General features: G+C 45.3%; 1 protein-coding gene across 1 annotated transcript; it reads left to right on the top strand.

Moving 5' to 3' along the window:
• The first annotated feature begins 1,988 nt into the window (after positions 1–1,988).
• iqub (IQ motif and ubiquitin domain containing) lies at positions 1,989–12,915 on the top strand. Its single transcript, XM_046395095.1, has 14 exons — positions 1,989–2,529; positions 2,937–3,038; positions 3,664–3,768; positions 4,548–4,682; positions 4,942–5,109; positions 5,380–5,555; positions 8,374–8,535; positions 8,749–8,959; positions 9,267–9,442; positions 9,770–9,940; positions 10,590–10,766; positions 10,849–11,097; positions 11,207–11,392; positions 12,193–12,915. The coding sequence occupies exons 1-14, from the start codon at positions 2,376–2,378 to the stop codon at positions 12,388–12,390; spliced, it is 2,370 nt and encodes a 789-aa protein (XP_046251051.1). The 5' UTR covers positions 1,989–2,375; the 3' UTR covers positions 12,391–12,915.
• Positions 12,916–14,462: the final 1,547 nt, after the last annotated feature.

Here is a 14,462-nt window from a genome sequence, read left to right as displayed (position 1 = left end):
TAAGCCGGGTCTTTGTCATGTTTGGCGGGAATCCCACATTCAAGATCCCACAAGCCTCTGGGCTTAGACCCCGGACTCATGCAGCCAACAACTTTGCCATTTGTTGTTTCGTGGAAAACAAAGTCATTCGGATCTATTTTTTCCTCCGCTGCTCTGCCTAAGACATGTGAGATGAAGTCTCATAAAACTGTTGGCTGAGTAAAAGCGTCAGCGGAGGGAAAATTGGCAACCAGGCGACAGCGGAGTCGTTCTTGATCGGGCTTTAAATCCTCTTTTATGAGGAAATGGTTTTGTAATTGTTTCCTGCTCTGATTTTAAATGCTCTTGGCTTTATGCTGTTTGTTATTGACTTTTAGTGACTTTTATCAGCTTGATTTAAGTTGTTTTGGGCTTTTCTCTGCACTTATCGCCTCAGGTTTACTGCCCTCCTTTTCTCAGTCTAAAGCCTTTTGTTGAGATGTTAAGTTTTATTTAAAAAGATGAAACCTTGTTGATTGAACAATTTTTTTTCAGCCCCGTCTGCTAGAAATGACATTTATGTCCTACTCGTCTGCAACAGCAAATACATTTATAAAGGGAATTTAACGGTGACCAATTATGTGAAGCATTCTGGTGCAGAACATACCAGTACAATATTAAGTGACAGCCGCCGACTGACTGTAAATAAAGATGGAGCTCAGTGAAGACACAGGTGGAGTCCAGGTAGGCCGTCCACTCACTTGATTTGGCCAAATGAAATGATTGGAAGCTTTGATTTGCTGATTGCTGTTGAGATGTGAACAGAGTCCCTGCAAATATTCCCAAAAATATCTGAAGTATCTTAGCAGCCCTACCTTTAGGATTATATTTCCTTTGTCTTCTGAACCAAAAAAAAAAAAAAGTTTTTGTGAATTTTTTGCTTTTTGTCTTACACATAACGAATATTGTCTGTAAGTCAACGAAAGTTTGAAAAGCTAACAGGCAACCCACTTGATTCCTAATTCTTGAAGCTCCCTCGTAAAACAGCAGCTTTATGTTGCTGGTATTCATATTAACACTTGGACACAGTAACCTGATGGCTGGTAAGCGAACAGCACAGAATTCTTGTCACCTTGTAACCTCACATACTTTATTTACATACAGAGCATCACACTCCCAGTGTGTGTTGGAGTGTCTCAGTGTGATCCTGTAAGAGCGCGAACAGGACAAGCCTGTGAATACCTGTGTGTGTGTGTGTGTGAGACAGGTGGAGGCCGGGGGCCCCGACCTCCTGCTCTGCTGCAGGCTCCCTGATCTCTGGGGAGCCAGCTGCAGATTAGTGGAGCTTTGCAGGGGCCACCCTGTCGCCTCCGCTGGCTCACAGACTGAAATAGCGACGTACAGCTCAACATAAAGCCTCCATACTGTCACTGCACAGAGCTGGGAGGCTGTGGAGTCACTAAAATAACCCTGGTTCTCATCCCTACACACAAGCCGCTTTAAGAGTTTTCATCCGTTCGAATGATCGAGTGCATTTCTTACAAGTGACTCAACTGTGTGTGTGTGTGTGTGTGTGTGTACCTCTGATACGTCTTTCTTCATCTGCTACTGATAGATAGACAGACAGATAGATGGACAGATAGATACTTTATTGATCCCAAGGGAAAGTCAAGATGGGCTGCCACTTCTAGTTTTAATACTGCAAGATCACGTAAAACTGGGCAACCATAAGTCCTGCATTTAAAATTTTATTTCAGTCAGAGTACTTTTATCTTTTGGTTTCTTTAATTATATGCTACTAGTTTGTAAATTTGCCACTAGAGATCAACATAGTCCTCATGATAAAATTCATACAATTCTGATACAATTCTTCTTTGTGTTGGACACTAAAGCCGTGAAATAAATTTAGTGGATTAACAAGTCCAATAGTTCCCACTGAAATGTACTGGAGTATAAGTATGAAGTAACAGAAAGTGGAAATATTCAAGTAGTAAAGTACAAGTGCCTTTACTTTCCACGGTTATATACGAAGCACCTGCATGAGAGTAACTTTAAGAAAAGTGTCGGGTACAGAAAGCTTTTCCATGTTAAGTCCATCGTGAAACAATCGACTGTTGAACCTGACGCAAGTGACGTCGGTGGTTGCTATGGCAACTTCCTCCAAACTCTGGCGTTGCCCGGGACTCAAGCTAACGTTAGAGACCGTGTTAGCTAAATCGTTAGTTAAATAAGAAGAATAAAACGGAGACGGGGGTTGAAGACGGAGTTTAAGGCGGTTTGTCACCGTGTCCCCGCTCTTTATACTGACTCAGCGTGCAGGCAGGTGCTTTACAGCACGCTTGTTAACTTCAGCGCAGTTGACTTAAAGTGCGTAGCTAACAAGCTAACCTAGCGTTAGCCTGTCGCGTAGAGCTGCCATGTCGGAGCACAGAGAAGATGAAGAGCAGAAGGTGAAAGATGAGGAGGAAAACACGGAAACGCACTCACAACCGGGTGGAAGTACTGCAGAGCGGCCGCCAGAGGACGACGGAGAGCCGGGAAGTGATGGACAGGCTGATAGGTCCACCGCAGGTGAGTCCAGACTGACCTGAGGTGACAGAGCTAACTGTACTCTTAATAAACTAATATTTACTTTACATATGTTTACACTGTGGCTCTTTAGTCTCTTGTTTTAGACACACAGTCAATCTGGTCGACCTGCTTTCTCTGCACTCTGTTGTGTTGTATTATGTAGCATATGTTAGTTCATTTAGTATGTTTAGTTTATTATTCGCACTAACAGCCTTGTTTGGTTGTTTGTTTGCTTGCTTTTGACTAACCTACACTGCTGTAATGGGCTACTGGATGCTTGACTTTCCCTCGGGATCAATAAAGTATCTATCTATCCATCTATCTATCTATCTATCTATCCATCTGTCGTCTATTTGACTGTATTAATAATTTGTATTAACGTTCGGGTTTCTTTCTGGACTGTGCAGGTGTGTTGGAGAAAGCAGAAGAAGCTGAAACTCAGGCTGGTGTGGAGGACGATGCTGAGCAGCTTGGAGAGCCTCAGAAGGATGAAAACTCAACAGCAGCCGGTCAGACTGTCAGCCCGACAAGCTGAAACATCCTGCTGATGTCACCAATTAAACCGAAAGTCACGTGAAAATTGTGGACAGTTTATTAAACTGAGAAGAATTGGCTGATATAGAACATTATAATTCTGATAGGACAAACAAGCATTTTTGATAAGCGTAGCTTTAACTTGGTTCATAAACAGTTCATTTTAAAGTTCATTTTAAATCCTCGTCAAACATCAGGCAGATGTTCCCATCACTCAAAACGCTGTGCCAGGAAGAAAAGTTCAATCAGTTTTATTTATATTGGCCAAAATCACAAATCACACTGGCTTTGTGAGTGTGCTTAGACACCTGACTGAGGAGGGTAAACTCACTGAATAAACCTCAGGAAAAGCCACAGAGGAGGCGTCAGACTCGTGTACAGAACAGACCAACAAAATCACATAAATATGCTGATTGTGGTGACAAGATTTATGATACATGAAGATGAAAAGAAATATATGAGCAGTTTGGGGTGTCACGTGACCTCCTCGCCACCATGTGAAGAAGACCACAAAGAAAATGAAAGATTTTCTCAATCTGGTGACTGGAAGGTGTTTTTTTATTGCAGTTTAAATGTGTTTTGTCCTTCTGGACTGTGCAGATGTGTTGGACACTGCAGAAGAAGCAGAAACTGACCTGCCCGCTGATGCTGAGCAGCTTGGACAGCCTCAGAGAAAAGACAACGTTGGAAACGCTACAGCTACAGGTACGACTCCGATTCACAGGTAAGAAAATGTGAAGGAAAACATGGACCCAAACAGTTCTCGTAAAACAACATAACCCTACACACAAACTACACAAGAAACACAGATTTAACAGGTTTCAAAAATATTTTACTGTCAGTGGTTCCTTTTCTCTCTTGTTTATCATGTGTTATGTATGTTTAAATGTAACATATCAGAGATGTAACATGTCACTTTGGACATACTGTTTATTAGCATGGAGTCCAGGAGGAGCAGTTGTTGCCATGGTAACAACCAAAGCAGATCAAATCGTAGTAGAGTGTGTATCATGTGCAGTTTGTCTGTCATGTCACAAGATACAAATACTGACAGCTAAAATACTAGGATCAATCTTTATGTTACAATAAACATTGCATGTGGCTCACAAAGCCACAGATCATCCAGGTTCAGTTTCAGATACAATAAAGCACAAAATACAAACACAGCGAGGCAGAACATATTCATTATCTTCACATCTGAGGAAGACGTGAAGGCAGTGAAGTAAGACGTGTGGTGCTGTTTCCAGGTAACATGGCACAGGAATTACACAGCATGAGGATCAATGTCTTGTCAAAGTTCCATTAGCACCAACAAAGACAGCAGTCACAAAGAAGCAGCATTAAGCAAACAGTTAGCAGACTTTTCATATCCATCACGATGACACAACTAATAAAACCAATAAAACCTCTTTGTATTAACTTAACTGTGCTAAAACAGATTTGAGGGGTAAACGGTCTGACAGAACGTTTGTGTGTGGTCACAGTGAAGCTGGTCCTGGTGCCAGTGGGTCATGTGATGACCGTGGCCTTCGCCATCGGGCTCAGCATTCACGAGCTGAAGCGTCACCTCGCCTCAGAGCTCAGAGTCCCCGCTGAGGTGCTGCAGATCTCTCTGGACGGTACGGACGCTTTATCTACTGACAGGCCCTGGGAGGTGTTGTTTCAGCCTGATACCTAAAGAAACGCACCTTCAGTTTAACCAGGACACGTTAGACCAGCTGTTCCCAGGTCTGCTTCCTGTGGACTTTTACGTCTCTAGTTATACTATGAAGCTGCGGTCCCGTTTTTTAAATAAAACGCTTTGTTTTGTTTTGTGGGACTCATCTTCTCACCTGTGGACTGTGAGATCTTCTGATTGGTGGCTCTCTTGTCTTTCAGGCAGAGCAGTGGCAGAGCACCAGAGCCTGATGGAGCTCGGCGTCCAGCCTCACGGCTCCACCCGGATGGAGATGAGCTCCACCGAGCCGGCCTCCCACCCGCTCCGCCCTCTGCGCCCCCCGGAGCACGACAGCATGCCGGACGTCATCACGGTCCGGGTCCAGACAGGTGGGAGCACTTTGTCCTCTGCAGACAGTAAACCGACGGTTCGTCAGCAGCTCGTCTGTCAGTTTAAACGTTCTGAAATCACTGCATGCAGCTTGAAATGAAATGTTGTTTTTTTTTTTATCTTCACTGTTTTAAAGCAGATTGAGGATACTGTCATCCTGAGTAAATACTAAATTCAAACAGTGTTGTTATTTGGTGTTTTTGTCACTGTACTCGCCTCAGAATAATGTCAGACTTCAGCTTTCTGTAAAGTGACTCTCTGACCTCCAGATGAGGCCGTTTTCCAGGAGGTGGTGGTGGAGATCGAGCGCCCCCGCCAGCAGAAAGCCTTCCTGGGCGGCTACAGACACCGACTTACGGGGACGGAGTACCACCACGCCGCCGTCCAGACCCTGCCCAAGATGAGACCCGAGAGAGGAGTGCTGGTCTTTAGCCGCGACACTCAGGTACAGAACCTCAAAGCAGGAAGTGAGCTCCGTGTTCAGGAGGTGCTTGATTTGTGTGCAAGACAGAATTTAACACAATAAAATCATCCAGAGGCATGAAGGCACACATAGCGACAGCAGCACGTGTGTGTGGTGCATTCAAAGGTCACTCATTACTGCAGAACATTGTTCTCATTCAGGCATGACACAAACATGACTTGCAAATGAAACAATCTAATTACAGAGAGAGAAAAAGAGCGTAAATGAGCCTCTGAAGGCAGAAGGCAGAAGAAGAACGGTCCGCTGAGCGTTGGCTTTAATTACTTTGATTCTCGCTCATGAAGAAGAATTTCAGTACGACTGAGAAAACACACAGTATTTCAGTTCAGATATCACTTAAAAGAATCATCACTCAACACTTTTCAGATTGATTTCTGTGCTTTAAGGCATTTTTATTTCCGTGAAAAACTTGCAGACTTGAGACTTTAATCTGGCTGCAGTGAGATAATCCATCACGGCCGATGCTTTATTTCTTACACTGTGTCAGTTAAAATGAAAGTCTGGAACTTCTGCAGCAGCCTGAGTGCAAATAAACTGAACTTTAACATGACTTCAGAAGAGCTATGGACAGAATAACGTTCAAAATCAGCATTATAACTAAACAAAAATCACTCTGAGGAAAGAACCTGACGCTTAAACACTAAACGAAAGGCAATCAGTTGTTTGTGTTAATGAAAATAATGTCAGCTGTCTCAGGGAGAATCTGCACCATCATTTTAATTAAAGCCTGATTAATTATTAAAATCTCCTGATGCAGCAGCCGGTCAGTTTATTCTTGCTGTTCTGGCATCCAGTGACACAAAGAGAGAACGCAGGACAAAGTTGGTCGGGTTTATTAAAAGATCTCCAACCTAAATCCTTATCTGATGGCGGTTTAGTGTGAGTTTAGGTGTCCTTGGTGTGAAAACGTTTGTTTATAAAGTCAAATAATTTGTATCACAACAGCTGCGCCGTCAGCGCTGTTGGAACGTTTTTATTGGCTGTCATTGAGGTTTTTCCATGTCAAAGATTTGTGCACATTTGGACTGGAAAAGTAAGTGATGATAAAACCGTACAAAAGGCTCACTTTATGATGAATCGTTCACGATGTGCTCTCTGGAAGAAACCGTTTTAAAATGACAGGAAATCCTTCAGCTTTAATGAGAAAGGAGCCTTTTCTTATGGCGGCGATGACGCTGGGTGTGAGACAACATCTATGTCCCACTGTGTGTGTTTGTGTGTCCCCGTCGAGTTAGTGTACCTCCTACACACACACACACACACTCTGTAATGATGGAATGATGGTGGCTGGCTCATTACAGATGTACATATACAAAGACACACACCACTGCACTGATGAGCCCTGTGTGTGAGTGTGTGTGGTCTTCTCACACACAGAATGGGATCGTCATGGACTCGTGTCCTCCAGGTGTTGAGGACGCACTCTGTAACCTCTGATGTTTGTCTGCGGAGCTCAAAGTTTTCATCTCGGTGTCTGATTGTTTGTGCTGATGATGTGAGCATCAGATGCTCATGTCCTCACAGACAGTCGGGGGACACAGTTCATACAGTACATAGATGTGTACAGGGTAGCAGCTGAATGCGAGTAAAGTGTGTGTACTGTCCTTTGGGCGTCTGCGATGGTTCCAAAAGGTCGTCCGTAATCAGAGGCTTTTTGTTCTGTGGTACTCAGGCTTCATCAATCTGTGTCACAAGCCTGGAACATTTAAAATGTTAACTCACCAGCTCATCTTGCCCACACTGAACCTCAATTAACAGCCGGCAGCCTGTGACCTGAGCTGCGTTCACAGCCGCCCTGCTTCCCTGCATTACACAGTTCATCCATATCAGCACTCAGAGTCTGCCTGCGGGGCAGCGAGCTGATCTCTGCTCAGCCGCAGTCGCTAAACTTAATTAATACTTTAGACATTGGTTTACCTGTGTTAGGGCCGGTTCATATGTGTTAAGTTCCTGAGGTCAGTTCATTCCTCACAGCCAACAGGCAAACGCCTCAGATGGGTGTGGGTATGAGACACGCTATAAGATACATCAGGACTTTTTAGTTTTTATTATTTTTTTATTTCTTAATTTTGCACTGACCTGTTGTATTATTTTTCTTCTTGCCTTTGATATTTTAACATAGACACAATATACTGTATATAACTCAGAGACACAGTTATAATCATTTCCCCCCTTAAATAACCTTCAATTTTGAATTTGTTTTCCGGCTCGCTGACGGAGCGTACGTGACCCTCGGTTGTTTCTGAAGCATTGCGAGGTGGCCGAGCTCTAAATACTGTGGGACTCTGTGGGTTTACTGTGGGTTTTTGGTTGCGTCCTCTGCAGTCTACTCAGCGATTAGACTGAGCAGGTCTTAACTGTGTTAGCAGATATTCTGTGATCTGGTTCCAGTGGGGCTGAAAGACCAGACATCTCTAGTTTGAAGCTTTAAGACTGTTGTTGATTCCAGCTTGTCAGAGACATGAATGTGCAGCTGACACTGCAGCAGGAAGCTGTTTCACCAGTCACTGCTGATTCCTTATATTTTTCCTGAACTGTTGCTCAGAGGTGTCACTGTCTCGTCATCCTGCTTCAGTTCTCAGTCATATGTTGTACAGCAGCTTTTTGTTTTCCCAGTATCAAACAAAACCTTTACACAAGCTGTGGCCTAGAGGTTGGAGAAGAGCAAACCTCTCCGCCCTCCGACTGGGCCCAGCCACGGAGTGTTTTCTACGTGATTATAGAAACGTGTCCGTCTTGTGTTGAATTCATTCAGTCTCTTTGTCTTCGTCCTTGTCAGACAGCAGAGCTGAAGTCTCAGGCCCAGCAGTGTCCCGTCAGCATCTCCACCCAGATGACCGGCATCGGCTGCTACGTCTCCTGTCTCAACGACAGGCTGGTCACGGTCACCCCCGGCAACTACATCACAGCTGAGGAGTACCACGACAGGCGGCTGAGAGCTGTGGGTGAACGCACCATGATGTTTTTTATACGTGACCCTTGGTTGTTTCTGCTTGTTTTATTCCAGTAATTTAGCAATGAGAACTACAACCAGTGTTGGACCCACTGCTGCTGGAACAAAAATGAAAGCGTCACGTATGGAAGATGTGATATCCTGTCATATGATTAAAAATCCTGCGGTGGTGACCTGCTTCCCTCCTCTCTGGTCACCCAGGTGATCCGTCTGCAGTCGTTTGCTCGGCGCTGGTTGGCCCGGCAGGAGGTGGACCGGCTGCGGAGGGAGCGGGACCGGCGGATGGCCTGGCTGGAGGTGCAGGAGAGGAGGAGGAAGGAGGAGAAAGAGGAGCAGCTGAGAGACCGACGCCAACGCTGGATGAACCCAGAGAGGAGGGAGGACTTCAACCTGCTGTACCAGGCTCTAGAGAGTATATATTAACTTATATCATTATGATTTATATGGGAAAGCCGCAAATCCTCACATTCAAGAAGCTAGAAACTACACAGTTGGGCCATTTAATTTATATTTATTTTTTTATTTATAAAATGCAGAAAATGTAATTTCTAACTATTGCCTAAAGCTGCTATCCGTATGAAGTAACATGAAAAGAAAACAGTCAAGTACAAGTACCTCTAAGGTGTACTGAAGTACCATATGTGAGTAAATGTCCTTAGTTACCTTCCACAGCTGCTCTGTTGGAGAGCTGTGTGCTGATTAAAGTGTGTGTGTCACAGGGTGGAGGAGCGAGGAGGAGCAGCGGATCAACTCGTCCCTGCGAGGAGCCGAGAGGAAGGAAGCTCTCTGCTCGCTGCTGAAGCAGGAGATGCAGCTCATCGCCGACATCGGACGCCATCGCATCGCCGCTCAGAGCAAAAACTATGACAAAGCTGTGAGGAACTTCCTGGACAAGGTCAGAGGTGCTGAGGTGCTGCTTAGTGCTGTGGTGGTGGCTGTAAGGGCCGCAGGACGAGCAGCAGACACAGTGGGTGTAGGAGTTGTAGCCTTCTGTTAGTTCTGCAAGACTAGCAGTAGCAGTAGTAGTGGTAGTATGAGGAGGAGAATCAGTAAGAATAGCAGTAGTCAAAGTTGTAGTTGTAATACCAGTGCCAGTAGCAGTAGTAGTAATAACACTAGTAGTGTTAATAGTTAGTAGTGTTAATTTGCATCAGTCTTAATCGTAATGTCGTGGCCAGGTGTCACAGCAGTATTACCAGCAGCAGTGTGACGGTGTTTTCAGTGTGCGGCTCCTCATCGCTGGCGAGCAGCGGACGGTCGAATGATCGAGATGGACAGTGAACACACCATCAGAGCCAAACAGCTGCGAGATCTGTACAGCGAGCTCAGCGTGTCGGCTGCGAGCCAGGAGCAGAGACTCCAAGTCCTGATGACACTCAAACACACCGTCAAGGTACCACACGCTCACACACACACACACAGCTCAAACATTTAATGGTGCCGCGTCAGTGTGTGATAATCTCTGCTGTCTGCTCCGCCACGTGAGTCTGTGTCTGCGGAAACAGGAAGTTAACCAGCAAGCAGAAGGCGTCCAACTCAGTTCTTAGCATCAGAGAAATGTTATCAGTGACTGTGTGTACTGAAGCTAACACTACACTGCGTTGTGTAGTTTCCTCGCCCGATTCTCAGCACTTAATCGCAAGGCACCTTCCTAACCCCACCTGCAGCCACACGAAAGCAAAGGTTTCACAGGGTTTCTATAAAAGCTCTCTGGGCCCCCGCAGAGAAAAGTTCAGAATGACACAACATGTTGAAGTGGAGCTGCTAGAAGTGAAATACATACAGTTTGCTAAATGAAATAACATTTGCTTTCACTGGAAAGCATACAGATTGACAACACGTAGGAGACCCTGAATAAATAGGAACTAACGCCTGTGGAGCTGCCGTGCTCTTCAGTGTCTCATAGTTCTCATAGGATATGGTGGGAGTTTTTAATGGTTGGTATGTCACAACTCATCTGTTCTTCTTTTATCAGAGCTACCTGAACTGTTTTCTGTTATGTTACTTTTGGTAGCCTGATGATTTTTATCCTTACTGGACAGGAGCATGAGTGTCAGCTGACGCGGGACATCGTGGATTTGATTGACAGGGAGGTGGACCTGATGACTCGAGGCGTTAAGGCAGCGAGTCTGGAGGGGCTTAGAACGAGGATCTCCACTCTGTTCCTCCAATACATCAAAACACCAGCGTTTAACCCTGAGGTGGCCAAGCTGCTGAAGGTGCGCAAAAAGGCCTGCTGGTCTGAGATCATGTCCACACTCAGGTATAAGTGGCATATGAACTATTCTAAATCTTCCCCAGGTTCCCCAGAATCCCTCCCAGCTGAAGAACAGCATGTTCCTCTGTCGGGGCTGCAACCGCTACCTTCACTCTGCCAGCTTCAGCCCGTCCACCAGCGGCCGTCTGAGCGGTCGGTGCCGCGACTGCGCCACACTCAACAACATAGCAAGACCCCGCGATGACTTCTCCTGCTACAAAAACATCCTGAAGAGGCTGAGGACCGACGAGCAGCAGCTCAACCCGGAAGCCAAGATCCCCTTCCTGCTGCAGGTGATCTGTCGGTCAGAGGCTGCGAGCTTCAAGAAGATTCTTTCTGTTTCCCGTACAGTTAGCTGTGATGGACACCCGAAACAAGATGTCTGCCTGTGTGTCCTGTCAGGTGGAGGATGTGCGGTACCTGGTGGATGTGGTCTGGACGTCCTGCTCCGCCCTTGATGCCAGCAGCGACGTCTACAACCTGGTGTTTGTCCGCTGGGAGCGTCAGAGGGACTGGAGCCCTTGGAACTGCATCCTGCTGTCCAAAGAAGAGACTTCAGCTCACATGGAGGTGGACGATGTCCACAAGGTGTGTCCACACAGCCACCTGCACTCACATCACACATGTGGGCACAGAGATCAGGGTCTTCAGTGGTACTGCTGCTCTTACCGATACTGCCTACTGGTACTTCAGTGGTACTCTTATTGGTTCTTTTTGATATATTTTTAAGATAAACAAGGACAAAAATAAAGAACAGAATCCCCACGGCTTTATTTTATAAATGAACTCCCGTCAGCTCATTAGTAACTTGATTCTTTTAATGGAAAGAGTGACACAGATTTTACTCAAAATCTGCCAAATAAAATATGACGTATTGTTATTCATTAAACTATCCAGCATTATATGAGAATTAAAAGCGCCGCCCAGAAAACAGAAGTGAAGCAAATGCAAGTAAAGCTTCTCATCACTCTTCACAAAATATAAAGTAATGCAGAAGCGGACTTGTGGCCGACAGTTCAGACGACATTCTGACCTTTTCAGAGTGGACTCGTGAACACACCCGGAATAACGAGCTAATCATTAACGCGAGTTCATGTGGTTCACTTAACTCCTTGTGTGGAGCATACCTGTGACAAGGTGAGCTACGAGCTCGGCCACGTTTCTCCACCTGTGTGTGACGCACCTGTTGCACCTGTGGCAGTGAGCTTTGTGGGCATCGACTCTGACGGAGTTTAACAACACATTTCACTGTTTAGCTCTTTAGGTCTCTCTCTGGCACTTTGTTTGGTCTTGAGTAAAAAAGCAGCTGCTGAAGTTTGGACTGCAGCTGCTACACAAACTGAGCCTCCCTCCTGTGTGTGTGTGTGTGTGTGTGTGTGTGTGTTCAGGCATATGAGGTCGCCTTCATCCGCGGGATCCAGCAAAAACACACGCTGGCTCGGCGCCACTTCAGCCAGATCTCCGTCGTGGCCGAGTACCTGGACTCTCAGCCGGCCACTGCCCTGGGCAACCAGCTTGTCTCCAAGCCCGTCACCATGGCGACAGGCGGCCATGCCATCGACACCTCGCCGGCCTCAGCTCATTAACACCCTGCAGTTTAATGTCTTCTGTCACTGTTTCCTCCTGCGCTCATGTTGTCTGCCACTTTCTAACATATTCTGTGTGAACTTCATGAGTTGTCCTCCTGGTTTGGACTCGTTTGGGTGCATTTGTTTGGAAAATGGGATGTATTTGACATGTGCACACTGGTGTCCAGGGCTCAACTTCTGCAAAGAATTCTAAACTGAGGTGATCCTAACATCCGTCTTCTAAATTTCTCTTTTGGGTGTTTTCAACAGCATCGAAACTTAAGCCTGAAATGGACAAGAAGTGAGAAACAATTAAGATAATGAATGTTTGTGTTTGCCATTTCATTTTACGCCTCCATACGTTAACATTGAGCAAAATCAATCTTGACAACAACAAGACGAACACTTCAAACCCACTGAACAGTTAGATGGATGGATAGATAGATACTTTATTAATCCCGAGGGAAATTCAGTTTGTCTGTGAACAGAAACCAACATCTCACTGCAGCAGAAGGTGAGGAAAGCCTCAGCATTTTGTCCACCATGACGTTGCATTCACACGTTTACTCATGATGAGAGAAGTGACCACTGAGACGCTTCATGGACCGATCGCTCAACGACTCAATTTGTAAATAAAGCTTAAAATCTCGTGTCTGTCTCATGTATTTAACAGACAGACGTGAACCCCACAGCAGAGGTCCTTTATTTTGAAAGTCTAACTGGCTACATTAGATATTCCTTATGAGTAGCGTCATGTTCGAAGCTTAGGCGTATTTGATGAATTTGGAGTCGGGACGTGATGCTGCGTGCAGGTGTTGGCTCAGTTCGTGACTCGCTTCACACTCACCTCATCTACTTTCCATAATCATTGGATTAGTTAGTAATTGGGGGCAGCCGTTGCCTAGAGGTTGGAAAAGCGGCTTGTGATCGGAAGGTCATTGGTTCGATTCCCCCACCGGATGGGCAGGAAAAATTTGAGTGTGGTGGAGTGATAATGTCCCCACCCCCCATTGCAGCCCACTGCTCCTGTGTTTCACTGCATGTTGCGTGTGTGTGTGTTTCAATCAGTGATGGGTTAAATACAGAGAAGTCATTTCCCAGCTTGGGATTAATAAAGTAACTTAAATCTAAAAAATGAATCAACGTGGTCAAGTCTGTAGTTGTTGTTCAGGCCCACCCAAGCCTCCACATGAATGTGTTGAAGTGGTGTGAGGTATCTAAGGAAGCTTCATCCAATCCATCATCTCAGATACTTCCAGCTTGTGTGGTAAGCTCAGGGAAAATAACATTTTGATAATCAGAAGCGTTAGCCAAAGGTCACGAATAGAGTTAGCAACTGTTTAACGGCCCTCTAGGAATTTAAAGATAAGGAGTTAAAAGTACACCTGAAGACAAATGTGACGCAGTGTGACGAGCTGTCGTATGACACCACACAGAGCAGAAGGTGATGTATTGCTCTCGCAGTCCTCGCCGTCTTCACGGGACGTTTCTTTGTCTCACAGTCAGGTGGTGTCCGGACGCTCGTGTCTAAACCTACTGGCCTTTACTTCAAACCCCCAGTGATACGTGAGGCTGAGCCACCATCAGACGGGTTTCAAGCTGATGTGAGGTAATTAGCCTTGATTAAAAATATGTATACTGAAAAGGCAAACCAGGCTGAAAATCTGAAGTGTTCACAATTTGTAAACATTCATATGCAGTGACAAAAAACTGATTCATTCATTTTCTGATTCATGCAGAGTGAAAGTCACAAAAGGTGCAGTGTGGAGGATTTAGAAGCAGAAATGGAATATTCAGAATTATGTTTGGTTCGTCTATAATCACGTATCCTTCATTAGTACATCACAGGAGGCATCTTTCATTGGATGGCTTTCGGTCAAAAATTGGAACACTCAACAAAACTCACACAAAATATCACGTAAACCAGAGTTAGATGAGTAGATGTTTATCAGCTCCACCAGGACGAACCAACCCCTGTCTTCATATAGATTATCTTTGCAATTAATTGATTAGAAAATGTGAAAGTTGCTCATCGCAAATCTTCAAGTTGTCCAACCAGCAGCTCACAACCTAAAGACTCTGCATTCAGA

Source organism: Scatophagus argus, chromosome 7, assembly GCF_020382885.2.
Source record: "Scatophagus argus isolate fScaArg1 chromosome 7, fScaArg1.pri, whole genome shotgun sequence".
NCBI classification, from domain to species: Eukaryota; Metazoa; Chordata; class Actinopteri; family Scatophagidae; genus Scatophagus; species Scatophagus argus.
This window is presented reverse-complemented; position numbering and strand designations above follow the sequence as displayed.

What these genes read in the sequence shown, in the direction of transcription:
- iqub (XM_046395095.1), top strand. Translation starts at nt 2,376, where the DNA reads ATGTCGGAGCACAGAGAAGATGAAGAGCAGAAGGTGAAAGATGAGGAG. An exon ending in TGGAAACGCTACAGCTACAG is followed by an intron (nt 3,769 to 4,547) that starts GTACGACTCCGA and finishes GTGTGGTCACAG; the next exon opens with TGAAGCTGGTCCTGGTGCCA. An exon ending in AGATCCCCTTCCTGCTGCAG is followed by an intron (nt 11,098 to 11,206) that starts GTGATCTGTCGG and finishes GTGTCCTGTCAG; the next exon opens with GTGGAGGATGTGCGGTACCT.